Source organism: Cynara cardunculus (genome assembly GCF_001531365.2).
Source record: "Cynara cardunculus var. scolymus isolate 2C chromosome LG 6, CcrdV1, whole genome shotgun sequence".
NCBI classification, from domain to species: Eukaryota; Viridiplantae; Streptophyta; class Magnoliopsida; order Asterales; family Asteraceae; genus Cynara; species Cynara cardunculus.
This window is the reverse complement of record NC_037533.1, coordinates 9,611,592-9,626,223: the sequence shown is the minus strand read 5'-3', so window position 1 is coordinate 9,626,223 and position 14,632 is coordinate 9,611,592. Positions and strand designations below refer to the sequence as shown.

At 37.1% G+C, this 14,632-nt stretch overlaps 1 protein-coding gene across 1 annotated transcript; it reads right to left on the bottom strand.

Annotated features, from left to right (window-relative positions):
• Window positions 1-1,073: 1,073 nt before the first annotated feature.
• LOC112514517 (probable inactive heme oxygenase 2, chloroplastic) lies at window positions 1,074-12,315 on the bottom strand. The gene is made up of 4 exons (XM_025121031.1): window positions 11,672-12,315; window positions 2,467-2,690; window positions 1,498-1,605; window positions 1,074-1,415 (listed from the first exon to the last, which is right to left on the bottom strand). The coding sequence occupies exons 1-4, from the start codon at window positions 12,291-12,293 to the stop codon at window positions 1,320-1,322; spliced, it is 1,050 nt and encodes a 349-aa protein (XP_024976799.1). The 5' UTR covers window positions 12,294-12,315; the 3' UTR covers window positions 1,074-1,319.
• Between the last annotated feature and the right edge of the window lie 2,317 nt (window positions 12,316-14,632).

The following is a 14,632-nucleotide window of genomic DNA, read 5'->3' as shown; positions in this document are numbered from 1 at the left end:
GCATGTGTTACGCCTGATGCATGATTTTTATAATATGATATTTGATTTTTCTTACCTTTGTTAAAATATTACATTTTAGTTTTTAGTAAATAACCCAGTTTAGATTGCTTAATATCATCGACTTATTGAGTAATAGTAGAAAACGTATGTGTATATAAATAATTATATATATATATATATATATATATATGATACAAAAAAGATTTGTACCACAAGTCATTGCCTTGAAAAAACGTTATGACTTCGCCATGGCCTTTAAGTCGGGGGTAATGAATTGAGCTTTTAACAAGCTACTTTAGCTGGAGCTCATTTATCTTGAGCTCAAGCTTAATAATTGTCGAGCTTGAACATACACTAAAACTCATTTAACTTGACAAGTCGAGCTTCATAATATCAATGTTCGACTCAGCTAGTATGAAAGCTTGATTAAATTTTTTGAGTCAAAGTGAGCCATTAGGACATACACTTTTGCGAGCCAAACATGTTCTTATGTTCGTACACAATATAATCAAAGTATAAAAATTATTGAGGTCAAGCCAACAAGCAAGCTAATCGATCCGTACACGAGTATCAAGCTCGAGCTCCAGTATTGGAAAAATACTATGGTGAAAAAGTTATTCAAGCTTGAGCCTAGTAATATTTTTTCGAGCYGAGCTCGAATAACTCAAGACTCGACTCGATTCAACTCGTTAACACCCTCGCTCCTAAGGCTTAAGACTTGACTTCACCGTCATGCTACGCCGTTTAGAACCTTGGTCAAAACAGTGTTCTATAGAACTCCTTCCAAGATTTACTATTAAAGTAACTATTAGATTGTTGTTCATCATCTTAATACGTTATTGATTCATAATAATACAACTTATTGGATCGTCTAACTACATTCCAACAACTTATTGCAACGTATTCGAACATATTCATACAGGGAGCACAATTGATTCTATGAACCTAAAACTCGCATTTAATACACCACCTTAAAAGCTTCATATTGAGGCTGTGAATCTTCAATAAAATGCAATAAAAAGAAAGGAAAATACGATAGATCCTCATTCAATCATCTAATATTTGCTTACCCGTTTAAGTGCGAATCAGTAACCGTCATTCACGATTTGCATGAAGAGGACAAGAATCATCATTGGAGAAATTGTGTCTCCTTTTTGTTTCGGGTACAACTCAACCAGGCAACTCGAGAACCTTACTCAAAGTAGCAATGTTATAGGTCCGCGWAGAAATACGCAAAAAAAAATAACCCTCATTTCTAAGAGAAACCCAACTGCAGTTCCTCTTTAAACCAAGTTTAACAATTAGTTAGTAAGCTATGGTTACTTCACAATGATGAGACGAATTATGGACCCCATAAACCCGTATGACTTCGCTGATTCTCTTAGGCATTTGGATTTCACTTCACGTCTCCAATGCTGCAATCAAATAACGAAAAAATTATAGAAAAATGTGTTTAATAGATTAAAAGCAAAAGAAATCAACGACGCTAAGTAAGACCTGTCCCAGAGCGTTGAGCTTTTCTCGCATGGCCTTGAGCAACACCTCCGGATCCCCTGGCCACTTGCAAATCTCCAACTCTCTTCCGCCTAATATCCTTTCAGATACCTAAATCCAACACCATCCGCATTCACTCAAAAAGATTAATGGTATTCAGCAGCTATGTGTAACAAAAACATGTTGCCCCATATTTGGTAGGACAGGACAAGGACCGAGTGGGACAAAAATGCGTTATTTTTTGTCCCGCCAAAATAGGTGGTAGAAAAATCGGGAAGATAAGTCAAAGACTGATAAATTATTAAACTATATTGCAACAACTTATTAGCTTCAAAASCCACTAATAAGATGTAGTCCTATAAGATGGAACCAGAAGGGTATCGAGGGCATATGTAGAATTTAGTCCTTCAGCCGCTTCACATTCCCATGGACATCAATTATCTCTAACTTCTTCGACACCATAATGTTATTGGCATATGGCATACTTAAACTCAACTGGTGAATACTATGCAAGTATGATCGCGTGACATGTTCTGAAAGAAACTAATACGTCCTCCGTCCAAAATAAATGTCCACAATAAAAATCGCAGACAGTTTTAGGATTTTGTAATACACTTTCTAATTGACTAAATGACACTTTTACCCTCAATAATAGAGAGAAAWTTTCTCCATCTCATAATTAAGGGTAGAATAGGAAAGCAGAAACTAACTTTTGAAGATGGACACTTATTTTGGGATAAACTAGAATAAAAATTTGGACATTTATTCTGGGATGGAGGGAGTAGTATCTAATCTAAAGCTCCAAGCTTCCATAATCAGAACTTAACTCTTGCCTTACCAGTTTGCAAGTTTTACGAACCACCGATGATAAGAAACAGAAATCAAATATTGAATAGCAAATTGAAAGTAGGGACTTCTTGATCCTATCACATAAATAGACTACCACACAAACAAATTCTTAGTAGTACGCACCTTTTTTACAATCACTTGACCACCTGTTATGTGGGCGAAGTATATACTGTAGAAATGACAGAAAAATGAAGGAGGACTCTCCATTGCAAGTTCCTCCAAATACTGCACATACTTTTTAGAAGGGGGGTGAGGCATCGGAATCGGAACATTCTGTTGTCTAAACACCTCTATATCCTTTCTAAAACTTTCAGCTCTTTCCAATCCAGTGTTTCTGAAGTAGGCAACTGTAGCAAGGGTAAAACAAAAAACTTCCAAGATATGATGAATGTCTGATTATGAGGTAACAAAATAAATCCATACATTCATAATATCACAAACGTCATGAAGATGATGCAATAACAAGATGATTATGCATAAAAAATATCTGATGATTTGACGGCCAGGATGTAAAGACAAGACTACTAAAAGGACTTCAGATAAACTCCAATACTCTGATGATGCTTGCTGGCTATAAAGCATGAGAATATAGTTCAATGAACATGGACCGGTCATTTATCAATTATCCTGGATATATTGCTCTGCTGTTTATATCTTTTCTAAAATAGCAAAAAAAAAATTCATCATTAAAAAGGAATTGTATATYGGAAGTACATGGCACAATGGCAGGTTCATGGGGATGGCTTCATCTTCCGATCTTGGTTGATTTTCACCTAGTTCATCACTTGTACTATCAACTCCTACATTAAGAGCARTCACTGTTCCCCCGTATTAATGTATTAGTGTACTCATTCATCCAAATTGATAGAATACCGACTTTAACCCTTTACCCTCAATCCCAAACCGATAATATATGGTTTGACAAACTTCATAAGCATGTTGGTGGAATCAATATCCCAACCCCCTCTTGTCTGTTTCGTGATGTAGACAACTTCCCCTTTTGATTTTTACCATCCTCGCCATTACCTCCTTCCAACATGAGGAGGCATGCCTTTAACTTTAGAACATACAAACTGTTGGAAATTTGTAGGTTGGAAGTYAACCTTCCATCCCACATTGGTAGAGAATTTATTTCTAGAGAAGCTTATAAGGCTTTCTCTAGTAGTGGGCTTTGAACTTGTTAGTGGACTCATGGTGGGGGTCTTGAGTGGAAGTCCCAACACACTCGTTTTATTAGAGATTTCGTCAGGAGGATTACATTAATCCGATTTTATTTTTTTAATCTAAAATAAATTGGGTTTTTTAGATAATTATTAATTTTAATAATTTTGAGATAATTATTAATTTTTTAATAATTAATTAATCCGAATTTTAATTTTATTTTAAATTTGAATTAATTTGACTTGGTTTAGAGATAAGTTTTTGGGTGAGAAATTCTCTCCCACTTTCTTCTCTATGTGGGCTTTTCTAGTGGGTAGTGGGTTTGAAACCCAGTATAAATACTGGGTGAAGCCGTATCATTAGACACACACGAAACTACTTTTCCTCTGACGAAATTCTGCTCCCCACTCTTATTTCTCTCTACGGTTTGCTACATAAACCTTCTCTACATTCGTTGTGATTGCTGTTCACAAATGAATTTTCTACTGCATTCAATCCTGGGGCTTTGCGACTAGCAGACTCACAGCATTTAAAGAGTGGTCGTATAAAACCTTTAAGATTGTTTATAACAAATGGACACCGGAAATTATTGTCTTCTCAATCAAGACATGATGAAATTGGACAAGTTTGACGGGTCGAGTTACACTCGCTGGGCCGAAAAAGTGAAATTTATGCTAATGGTTTTAAAACTCTATTATGTCTTGGACCCAAGTCTCCCTCCCATTCCAGAAGATCCGGTTCCTGAACCAGGACAACAACCGGATCTTYAAAGAATTGCCGATCTCCAAAAGCTTAGAATGATCCRTAAGGAAGAGGAAACTCTTGCTTGTGGACACATTAAGAATGCTTTGTCAGATCGTTTGWWTGATYTGTATGCCCYGATTACGTGCCCTAGAGAGTTATGGAATGCCTTGGAATTCAAATACAAGTCACAAGAAGATGACACAAACAAATATCTTGTGTCTCAGTATTTGAGATTCCAAATGGTTGATGATAAACCGATTCTGGAGCAAGTGCATGAGCTCCAAGTTTTAGTAAATAAATTGAAAATGCTTTCTATAACTATCCCTGAAATTTTCCAAGTAGGGGCAGTGATTGATAAACTGCCTCCATCTTGGAAAGATTTTTCAAAGAGAATGATGCACAAAACCGAAGATTATTCTTTGGACGATTTACTAAAACATCTGCGCATTGAGGAAGAGGCACGTAATCGGGAGAGGAGAGGCAAGTCTGTGATGAATGCCAACAGCGTGCAGGCTGTAGGCAAAGGAAAGGGAAGGGCCGGAGGGCCAAACAAGAAGTGGAACTTGGGTCCACAAAAGAAGAGTGTGAAGAGACCAGGTAGTCAATCAAACATGGGACATAAGTTTAAGAGGGTCGGAAAATGTCACGTCTGCGGAGAGACGGGACATTATGCTCGTGAGTGCAAGGACCGAAAGTCCGGACCTCCTGTTGCTAATTCTGTTGAGGGGATTCAACACCTTGTGGCGAATCTCCACATGGAAGAGATTGACATGATTTCAGAGGCCGCCACGAGAATTGTGGCAGCAAGAGTTGGTTGGTACTTGGATTCTGGAGCCACTGTTCATGTTTGTGACTCCAGGTCCAAGTTTGTTGAATATGGACCAGTGAGAGATGRGAAGCAAGTGATTGTTGCGAACAACGGCCGTGCAGATGTCGTTGGAATAGGGACCGTGCAACTGAAGTTCACTTCCGGCAAGACCGTCACTCTCCRAAACGTTCTTCACGTACCTTCCATTACTTCCTACTGATTCACTAGGAAGGTCGTGATCTCCAAGAGGAAGGTTTTTATTGGAAAGGGATACAACCTGTTGGGTATGTATCGCCTTAACCTGAGTGAAGATGGTTGTGAGGAGGGCGGAACGAGTGAATCAGTAGGAAGCAATGTGTTAGCCACGTCTGATAGTGATAAAATTTTTTTTGTTTCTATGGTTGATACCGATGTAATCCCGAATGGTTTTAATAAATTTGCTTCTTTGGATTATTCTGTTTGTTCTATTTCTTTATGGCATAAACGTCTTGCRCATACAAATGTGAAAAATATTGAAAAGATGCATAACAAAGGTTTAATCAAAATTGATAACAAAGACTTTGGAAAATGTGAAACTTGTGTAAAATCAAAGTTTACAAAGAAACCTTTTCCTTCTGTTAAAAGGGATACATCAATTTTAGAATTAATTCATTCTGATATTTGTGAATTAAATGGATTACTTACCCGAGGAGGTAAAAGGTATTTCATAACTTTTTGTGATGACTTCAGTCGGTTTTTACAAGTTTATCTGTTACATTCAAAAGACGAAGCTTTTGACGCTTTTAAACTTTATAAAGCTGAAGTCGAAAATCAACTTGAAAAACGRATTAAAATACTTCGATCAGACAGAGGTGGTGAATACTTTAATAGAGAATTTGATACATTCTGTGAAGAGAATGGCATCAAACATGAACGGACCTCACCATTTACTCCTCAACAAAATGGCTTGGCGGAACAAAAGAACCGAACCCTTGTTGAAATGGTCAATTGTATGTTGAACCAATCAGGGTTGACTAACAATCTCTGGGGAGACGCTTGTCATATTCACAACCGGATCACTAGTCGTGTGATTCCAACCARTCCATATGAGCTCTGGAAAGGTAGAAAACCAAATCTGAACTATCTAAAGGTTTGGGGATGTGTTGCATATTATAGAACTCCTGATCCGAAAAGATCTAAATTGGRAGCCCGTGCTATTAAGAGCATATTCGTTGGATATGCACTAAATAGCAARGATTATAGATTATTGGACAAAGAGTCAGGAGTTATAGTAGAATCCAGAGATGTGGAGTTCTTTGAAGATAGATTTTCAGAAGATGCTGAAAAATCAGAACCAATATTGGCCTCTAATCCCTCTGGCTCATCTCGTGCTAGTTTCAAAACCTCTATAGAGGCGGACGAACCACGAAGAAGCACAAGAGTGAGAAAAGAGAAAAATATGGGAAATGACTTTTTCTCGTTCTTGGTAGAAGGGACTCAAAATAAAGTGACAAGAGAGTTCAATTTCTCTATCAATACTGAAGAGGATCCCAAAACATTTAAAGAGGCCATGACTTCAAGGGATGCTCCAATGTGGAAAGAAGCCATAAATGATGAGATGGACTCCATTTTGGGTAATGGAACTTGGGTGCTGGCAAATTTGCCAACAGGGGTGAAACCCATTGGTTCCAAGTGGATATTCAAAAGAAAGATGCACCCTGATGGTACAATATCATCCTTCAAAGCTAGGTTGGTGGCTAAAGGATATAGACAGAAAGTGGGTGTCGATTATTTCGACACCTATGCTCCAGTTGCTAGAATTAGTTCCATTCGAACTCTCATAGCAATTTCCGCCATAAAAGGACTGTATATTCACCAAATGGACGTGAAAACAGCTTTCTTGAATGGCTATTTAAACRAGGAGGTTTACATGGAGCAACCTGAAGGATTTGTAATACCCGGACAAGAGAATAAAGTGTGTAAACTTGTTAAATCTCTATACGGGTTAAAACAAACTCCTAAACAGTGGCACGAAAGGTTTGATACGACTATCACATCTTTCGGGTTCCGACATAAGGGGGCCGACCGGTGCATATACTCAAAATGCACGAGAGGGTACACTGTGGTAATCTGTCTTTATGTCGATGATATGTTGATCATCGGAACCAATCTAGATGGTATTCTTGAGACAAAAKGRTACTTATYYTCGAACTTTAAGATGAAAGATCTTGGAGAAGTAGATACCATCCTTGGGATAAAGATCAAAAGATCTGCATCTCAAATCTCTCTATGTCAGTCTCATTACATAGAGAAGATACTGACAAAGTTTCAACATTTGAATATAAAAGAGTTTAATACTCCGTTTRATTCAAGTGTGAAACTCAATAAAAATACTGGTAGAGCAGTGGCTCAACTAGAATATGCTAGTGCAATAGGATGCATGATGTATGCAATGCATTGCACTAGACCGGATATTGCTTTTGCTGTCAGTAGACTGAGTCAATATACGAGCAATCCGGGTTCAGATCACTGGAAARCAATTGGTAGAGTATTGGGCTACTTGAAAAGAACCCAAGAACTAGAGTTGACATACTCTACGCATCCAGGAATCTTGGAGGGATATTCTGACGCCAGTTGGATAGATCACTCAAGTGATTCTAAATCCACAAGTGGWTGGATTTATACTCTTGCTGGAGCGGCGATTTCTTGGGCGAGCAAGAAACAAACGTGTATCGCTCATTCGACTATGGAAGCCGAATTTATTGCCCTAGCGGCAGCGGGCAAAGAGGCCGAATGGATTAGAGATTTATTGACAGACATCCATTTATGGCTTCGACCGACTCCCTCTATTCCTATGTATTGTGACAGTGAGGCCACACTGTCCAAAGTATACAATGCTGTATATAATGGGAAGTCGCGACACATAAGTCTCCGACACAACTACGTGAAACAACTAATTGATGATGGTACCATAAGTATAGTGTTTGTCAAGTCTTGTGGAAACTTGGCAGATCCACTAACCAAGCCTCTGACGAGAGACTTGGTAGGATCAACCACCAGAGACATGGGTCTGAAACCACATAGAATCAGTCATTGATGGAAACCCAACTTGGATATAGTACTCCTATTTACCAAGTTTAAAGGGTAACAACAAGTCAATTGATTGATAGAAGGAACTATCAAACGATAGATCCATGTAAGGTGAAAGATAGTACGGCGTTGTCGAGAACAAGGATGAGTTAATCTCTTAACAAAGTTTAGAGGCATCTTAACAACGAAGATGCCATAGAACTTTGCCTATATGACTTAGAGGTGGKGCCGCCTCAAAAGAAGAGTAGTGGTTTCTCTTTGAGTAAGTCATGAAACAGGGTTTAGCGCATGGCCATATTAGCGCTCAGTGAGAGAGCAAGGTGGATAGATGACGTGTGTAGGTAAGCCGAAGTGGTMGCAAGATTCAAGGTTTAAATCCTAAGGATACCATTGGATTGATCACTTCTTGCATACTTACATTAAACATGGTTTAATCTTAGTGACACCACTGTAACGTTGTCTACCATAAATGTCAGGAAACTTTCCAACCTGGTGGGGGATTGTTGGAAATTTGTTGGTTGGAAGTTAACCTTCCATCCCACATTGGTAGAGAATTTATTTCTAGAGAAGCTTATAAGGCTTTCTCTAGTAGTGGGCTTTGAACTTGTTAGTGGACTCATGGTGGGGGTCTTGAGTGGAAGGTCCAACACACTCGTTTTATTAGAGATTTCGTCAGAAGGATTACATTAATCCGATTTTATTTTTTTAATCTAAAATAAATTGGGGTTTTTAGATAATTATTAATTTTAATAATTTTGAGATAATTATTAATTTTTTAATAATTAATTAATCCGAATTTTAATTTTATTTTTATTTTAAATTTGAATTAATTTGACTTGGTTTAGAGATAAGTTTTTGGGTGAGAAATTCTCTCCCACTTTCTTCTCTACGTGGGCTTTTCTAGTGGCTAGTGGGTTTGAGCTAGGGTTTCACCCRGTATAAATACTGGGTGAAGCCGTATCATTAGACACACACGAAACTACTTTTCCTCTGACGAAATTCTGCTCCCCACTCTTATTKCTCTCTACGGTTTGCTACATAAACCTTCTCTACATTCGTTGTGATTGCTGTTCACAAAYGAATTTTCTACTGCATTCAATCYTGGGGCTTTGCGACTAGCAGACTCACAGCATTTAAAGAGTGGTCGTATAAAACCTTTAAGGACAGGTTTTCCGTGCAGTTCTTCATCCGAATCTACAGCGATTTTTACCAGGTTGGTTTTACTAATTTCGTATTGTATTTAAATTTCTCGTTCACTAAGTGAACACTCTGCTTCTACCCCTTTTCTTTCGTTGAATCTATCGAGAAGGATAGATTCAATCTGTGTGAATTGGCATCTATTGAGATTGTTGGTGGGTCTGATTACAAAAGGGTTTAACCTATTTATTGATTTAAATAATTAAATTATATAAAGATAATTCTTTATTTGGTGTTCATCTTCTTATTCTTATTTTTAATTTTATAAACACAAACTTATAGAGCTTGTCATGGTTATTGATTCATATAGCARTGTGTCTGGGTAGAGGTCAGTAACTCTAGTCTGTTTCCTTGGGAATCATCATGGGATGATTCGTTTCTGGAAGCCTGCTAACAAAATGAGTGTGGCATTAACTAGTCGTGAATGCCTTGGAGTTTGTAGCATTACCCTGAGACGTAATATCATRAACAACGTGTTCCAATTAATTTGAACGGTGTTAAGCGAGACTATTTAGTCAGCTCCTCTAGTTGAGATCGGATAATAAATCTGCACGATGGTGAAGTAGGATACTTGTATGAGAGTTCCTAGCAAACACAATTGTGTGTGTCATACGATATCCCCAATCCATTCACAATTTGCATACCCAAAGGAACTACTTGATTAAGTGATAACTTATTTTCCTTCAACCGCAACACCAGCAAAAGAATTGTGGGTGAACCATCTATCAGCCAAACTAACCATAAGACAGAACAATTCTCCATTGTGCCTAAAGTTTTGCCCTACATAGCATACAAGGAGATCTTTGACACAACCGTCAGAGCTGCTTAGCATTCATCAGAATCATTTAGTGGCTCCCCAGTAGCCTCGTCCGCCTTTTCGAGCACATGAAGGAGAATGATGTAGCCATGTAGGTCAACAGAGCCTGGCCATATGTAAATTTCTCATTGCATCCAAAATATAGTTCTTCTACCCTGTGATTTTGTCTCTCAAGCTGTCAAGGATTAACCAGATCCAACTGATTCTAAAGTCAAGTGGTTGAATATGAAGGATAGGAACTTGCTGGAGAAGGCATGATTGAGACTTGGTTGTCAAGTGTTTAGGGAGCACATGTTGTAGAATTATAACTGGATCAAGTTAAAGTCAACCAACCACACCCTTTGGCTCCACAACTTGGTTTTAGATACAAGTTCTAAGATCATGGCTTTGTAAACACTTGGGTTGGTTTTAAGAAACTCCAGTTTTATTTGCGGGAATCATGAAGGATTTTGGGCCTACCAAGGTCTATCGAGTTCATGGTTATCTAACGTTACAGCATTAACTTTGTCTCAATTTCCATAACTAGATTCATCATGTTGGAGTTTGCTAGTTTGCCTTTTGGACTGACATTTCTGCTATGAAAGTGTTARTAGCTTCTAATTAGGATGCAATTAGAGGGTGTTGTTGGGTTTTTTTTTTTTTTTGGGGGGGGGGGGTGTCTTTTTGGGAAGTGGAGGATATGGTATTAATCATGGTGGATCTCACTGATCTGAAACCAAATTCATAGGCGTTGAGGTGATAAGATGTGTCATGTGGTTAAAGAGAAAGAGTCTTTGAACAACTGATGTAGAGAAAAAAAAACTATTTCTAGAAAATTAAGTTACTAATTAGCTAAAACATAGACTTGACTTGATGGTTGGCCACCCGAGGAGGGGCTCGCGTCTGAATAGCTAGTTGGTAAGGTAATAGCTTACCAAGGCGATGATCAGTAGCTGATTCGAGAGGATGATCAGCGAAATGTGGGTAGCTAAAGTGGTAGCATAAGCTAACTTTACTTGATCAATGGTAGTAATCTCCCTTAAATCTCAGCAGCCCCCACCTCAAAAGACTTGATCAGTTGCTCTCTACATTATCAATCTATCCAGATCAGCATAACATGTACATCTAAATCTCAATCCAATTATATGTTGCCAATTCCAGTTCATCAAAATTATATCAAGTTTCAACCCGAAGGGAGACATATTTATGTTGACACCAGAGATCCTAACTTTGTCTTTACTACAATTAAACATAACTAAAATTGCTGTTAACTGCTCCCTCCAATAAACAATTGGAGATCTTTTATTCCCATAAAGAGTCCCCTATGTTGTACAATGACACAATGTTCTGAATTTTACTGATCTAAATTGATGTACTATTTACCTTTACAAAAACGGAAAGTGGAGTTTAATTGTGGAATTGAGGGAAGATTAACCAGTAACCTAAATTGAGAGATGTTGTATTTTAAGAAATTCCAACGAAAAGCAAGAAATATAAACAGAATGTGTAAAATGAAGTTATCATATGGAATGTAGTGAAGAAAAGGAACTCACAAGAAACATCTTGCGACTCATCGACCAAGCGCTCAATCGAGCTATAAAGAAACTCACTGTCAACGAGATACCTCACAAAACCTACCAGATCGGGATCCCACATCTCAATCTCCTTATCGGAATTCTGATTATTTGTCCCACCATMATCGTCATCAGAACCATCAATTTCTCCATCACTGTTTCCAGAACCAGCATCTTCCATATCACTTTTACCTCTCCTATCCAAATTTTCATTCTTAACTTTAAGTTTCCTATTACGGAGGTCCATAGCAACGAATCTCATTTCTCCAGTAATACCTTCCGCTTCTCCAGGAAGCAGCCTCCTATACATCTGCCGCTTCTTTTGCAACGGCGGAAGGTCCTTATGCGGCGTTGACGTCTCATCTGGTGGTGATGATATGGTGGAAGACTCGGTGGTAGAATCGACGCAACAAGAGATAACTGGAAACCTAATTGATTTATTACTACTACTAGTAGTAGTGGGGTTTGAATTTATTCGTATCTTAGAGATACTTGTTGTACAGAAACGATCATGAATTGAGAAGCGAGATGGAGGTGGTGGTAGTGATGAAGGTCGTAATGTCTGTAAGTTCGCCATTGATGCCGCCATGTTTGTGTTCATGCTTGTCTCCTTCCAGCTTCCCCCTTATCATTACAACTACACTACAAATTAAATCATTTTTCTAGCTTTTTTATTTTGTTAATAAAAATAATATATTATATAAAAGAATAAAATGCACAAAATAATAATTTATTTRTATATAATAATTTATTTTACAAWTTTTTTTATTATAAYATTATACTTTCWGTTTTTCTTATTACAACAATATACTTTCAAAATATATTTTATTAAGACATTGTATTTTGTCAAAAATTTACTCATTRTAACATTGGGAAATTGTTACTTTTTGAACAAGTTTTTCTTTGTTCACGTATCAAACTTAAAATGACATGGAAACCATATAGGATAATYTGTTACACATGGATATCTTACGTGTCATTTAAAAGAAAATTTTAATTTAAAAACAATTTTTTGAAAATGAAAAACGCCTCAATCCCTCTCAATTGCACTGTTCGACTGTTCATTCTTTCCTGATGACTATTCGTTCACCCTTAATCCCTTAATCACATATCTTGCTAATCGAACCTCACCGTCTTCTTCCTGCTCGAATCTAAACCCTAATYGACTCTCATTCTTTTCCTCATCGACTTTCTCATCACACATCCTATTCCAACAGATAAGTTCAATATGTTTTACAACAATATATATGTACATTTACAAAGAATAATTCAAGCATTRAGTATCCGGGCTACACTCTGCATTCTACAATTGTAAGAACAACTGTTATGCTACAAGATAAGTTGGGGTTGCAAGAATCTTCAAATGTGCAAAGTCTTGATTTGGATATTGAGTGAACGCTTAATTAACTAAAATAACATGAGATTTGAACTTTGTTTCTTATTTGTTCTGAGATGCCAATATGAGGGACCGTTGARGAATATTTGTATCCAAGAAGTCAWTGATGAAAGCATGGYYGTGGCAGATAAAAGTAATCTGAACTATATAGTAGATGCAAAGAACCTGGTTTAGATAATAATTTAGGCATTCAACATTGTAACTCAATGGTAAACTTGTGATCTAAATGATCTTATCGTTAAATAATTCTATGTTGATAAGTTGATTGTTTAATTTGACTGGAAATTCCACAGTTAATTGGGGGTATTACTTTAGGCCTTTATAGGATTGAAACAAGAGTTGTGGTTGTGTTATCTATGGAGAGAAATTATTTTCCTTGAGATGATTGGCTCTTTTCACCTCCAGGTTGGATATATTGGGCTCATTCACTTGGTTTCTTTTTYTGACTTATAAGTTATATATGTTACTTACCTTATACAAYTGAATTATGCAGTTTCCCTAGTCAAGCTGTTGGAGTGAGTATCGCAGTCCAAGCTACATCAGCAGAAGCTGCTCCTGTCAAGGATGATGCCAATGTGTGTATCACAGTTTTTCATGATTGATTTTTTTGTCAGTGGATTGCTGAATTCATCCTGTATTATTCCCCATGAACCCATTATGCATGCTTTTGTTGGTCTATAGGTTATTTGGAYGGTTTTCTATTGTGYCGTGAACCTTTTTTTTAATGAAAGTGATGCCTCGACTCTTTCTAGGCACACCATTGAAACTGCTTCTATGTGACCAAGTGCTGTCGAGATTYTTTTAATGGACTTACCTTGCTATAAACGTGTTGTTTAGTCTTAAGCTTTGCTTAACTACATATTACATGTGTTATATTTCTAGACCTGCAATTAGTTTACAAACGGTGTTTTTTAGATTGATTTTAGAAAAATCATTGAAAACATAAGAACCTAATAGATAACCAGTTTCTGGTAACTTTCATGGACTTGAAATGATGGTGATCCTTTGTGCAGGAAGTATACTTTGACTAGTTGCTTGAAATTGTTCAAAACTTTAATACTAGGGAGAAAATGGAAACACAATGCCTCAATAAGATAAACTTTGACTTGTTTCATGTTATTTGAAAGTTATATTTTTGTTCTTTTACTTCAAAGTRTCACCTCTAAAAGACTCGAAATATATGYRCCCAAATTAATACCAACATGRTCCAGGATCAAATCAAACTTGTTAGAATAAAATGTTTACTTTTGTATTCAAATGAGTGGATGAATTCTTCTCAAATTGTTTTCAGAGCAGACTCTAACCGGTGGGGTTGGCCTTTCTATTAAGTAGAACTACTCCGGACACATCCTGAAGTTGTTCACTATTTGCTCTCTCCCAACTAAATGCAACATATTATTGCCATTTTCATCTTCAAGAGTGATTACCGAATCCTTGATTGAGCCAATCTAATATAACAGATAGCAGTTATCATTATGACGATGTGAGAAAGTTCCGAATGATTATATAATTAGCTAGGCTACATGATTATATGGGTTAACCAA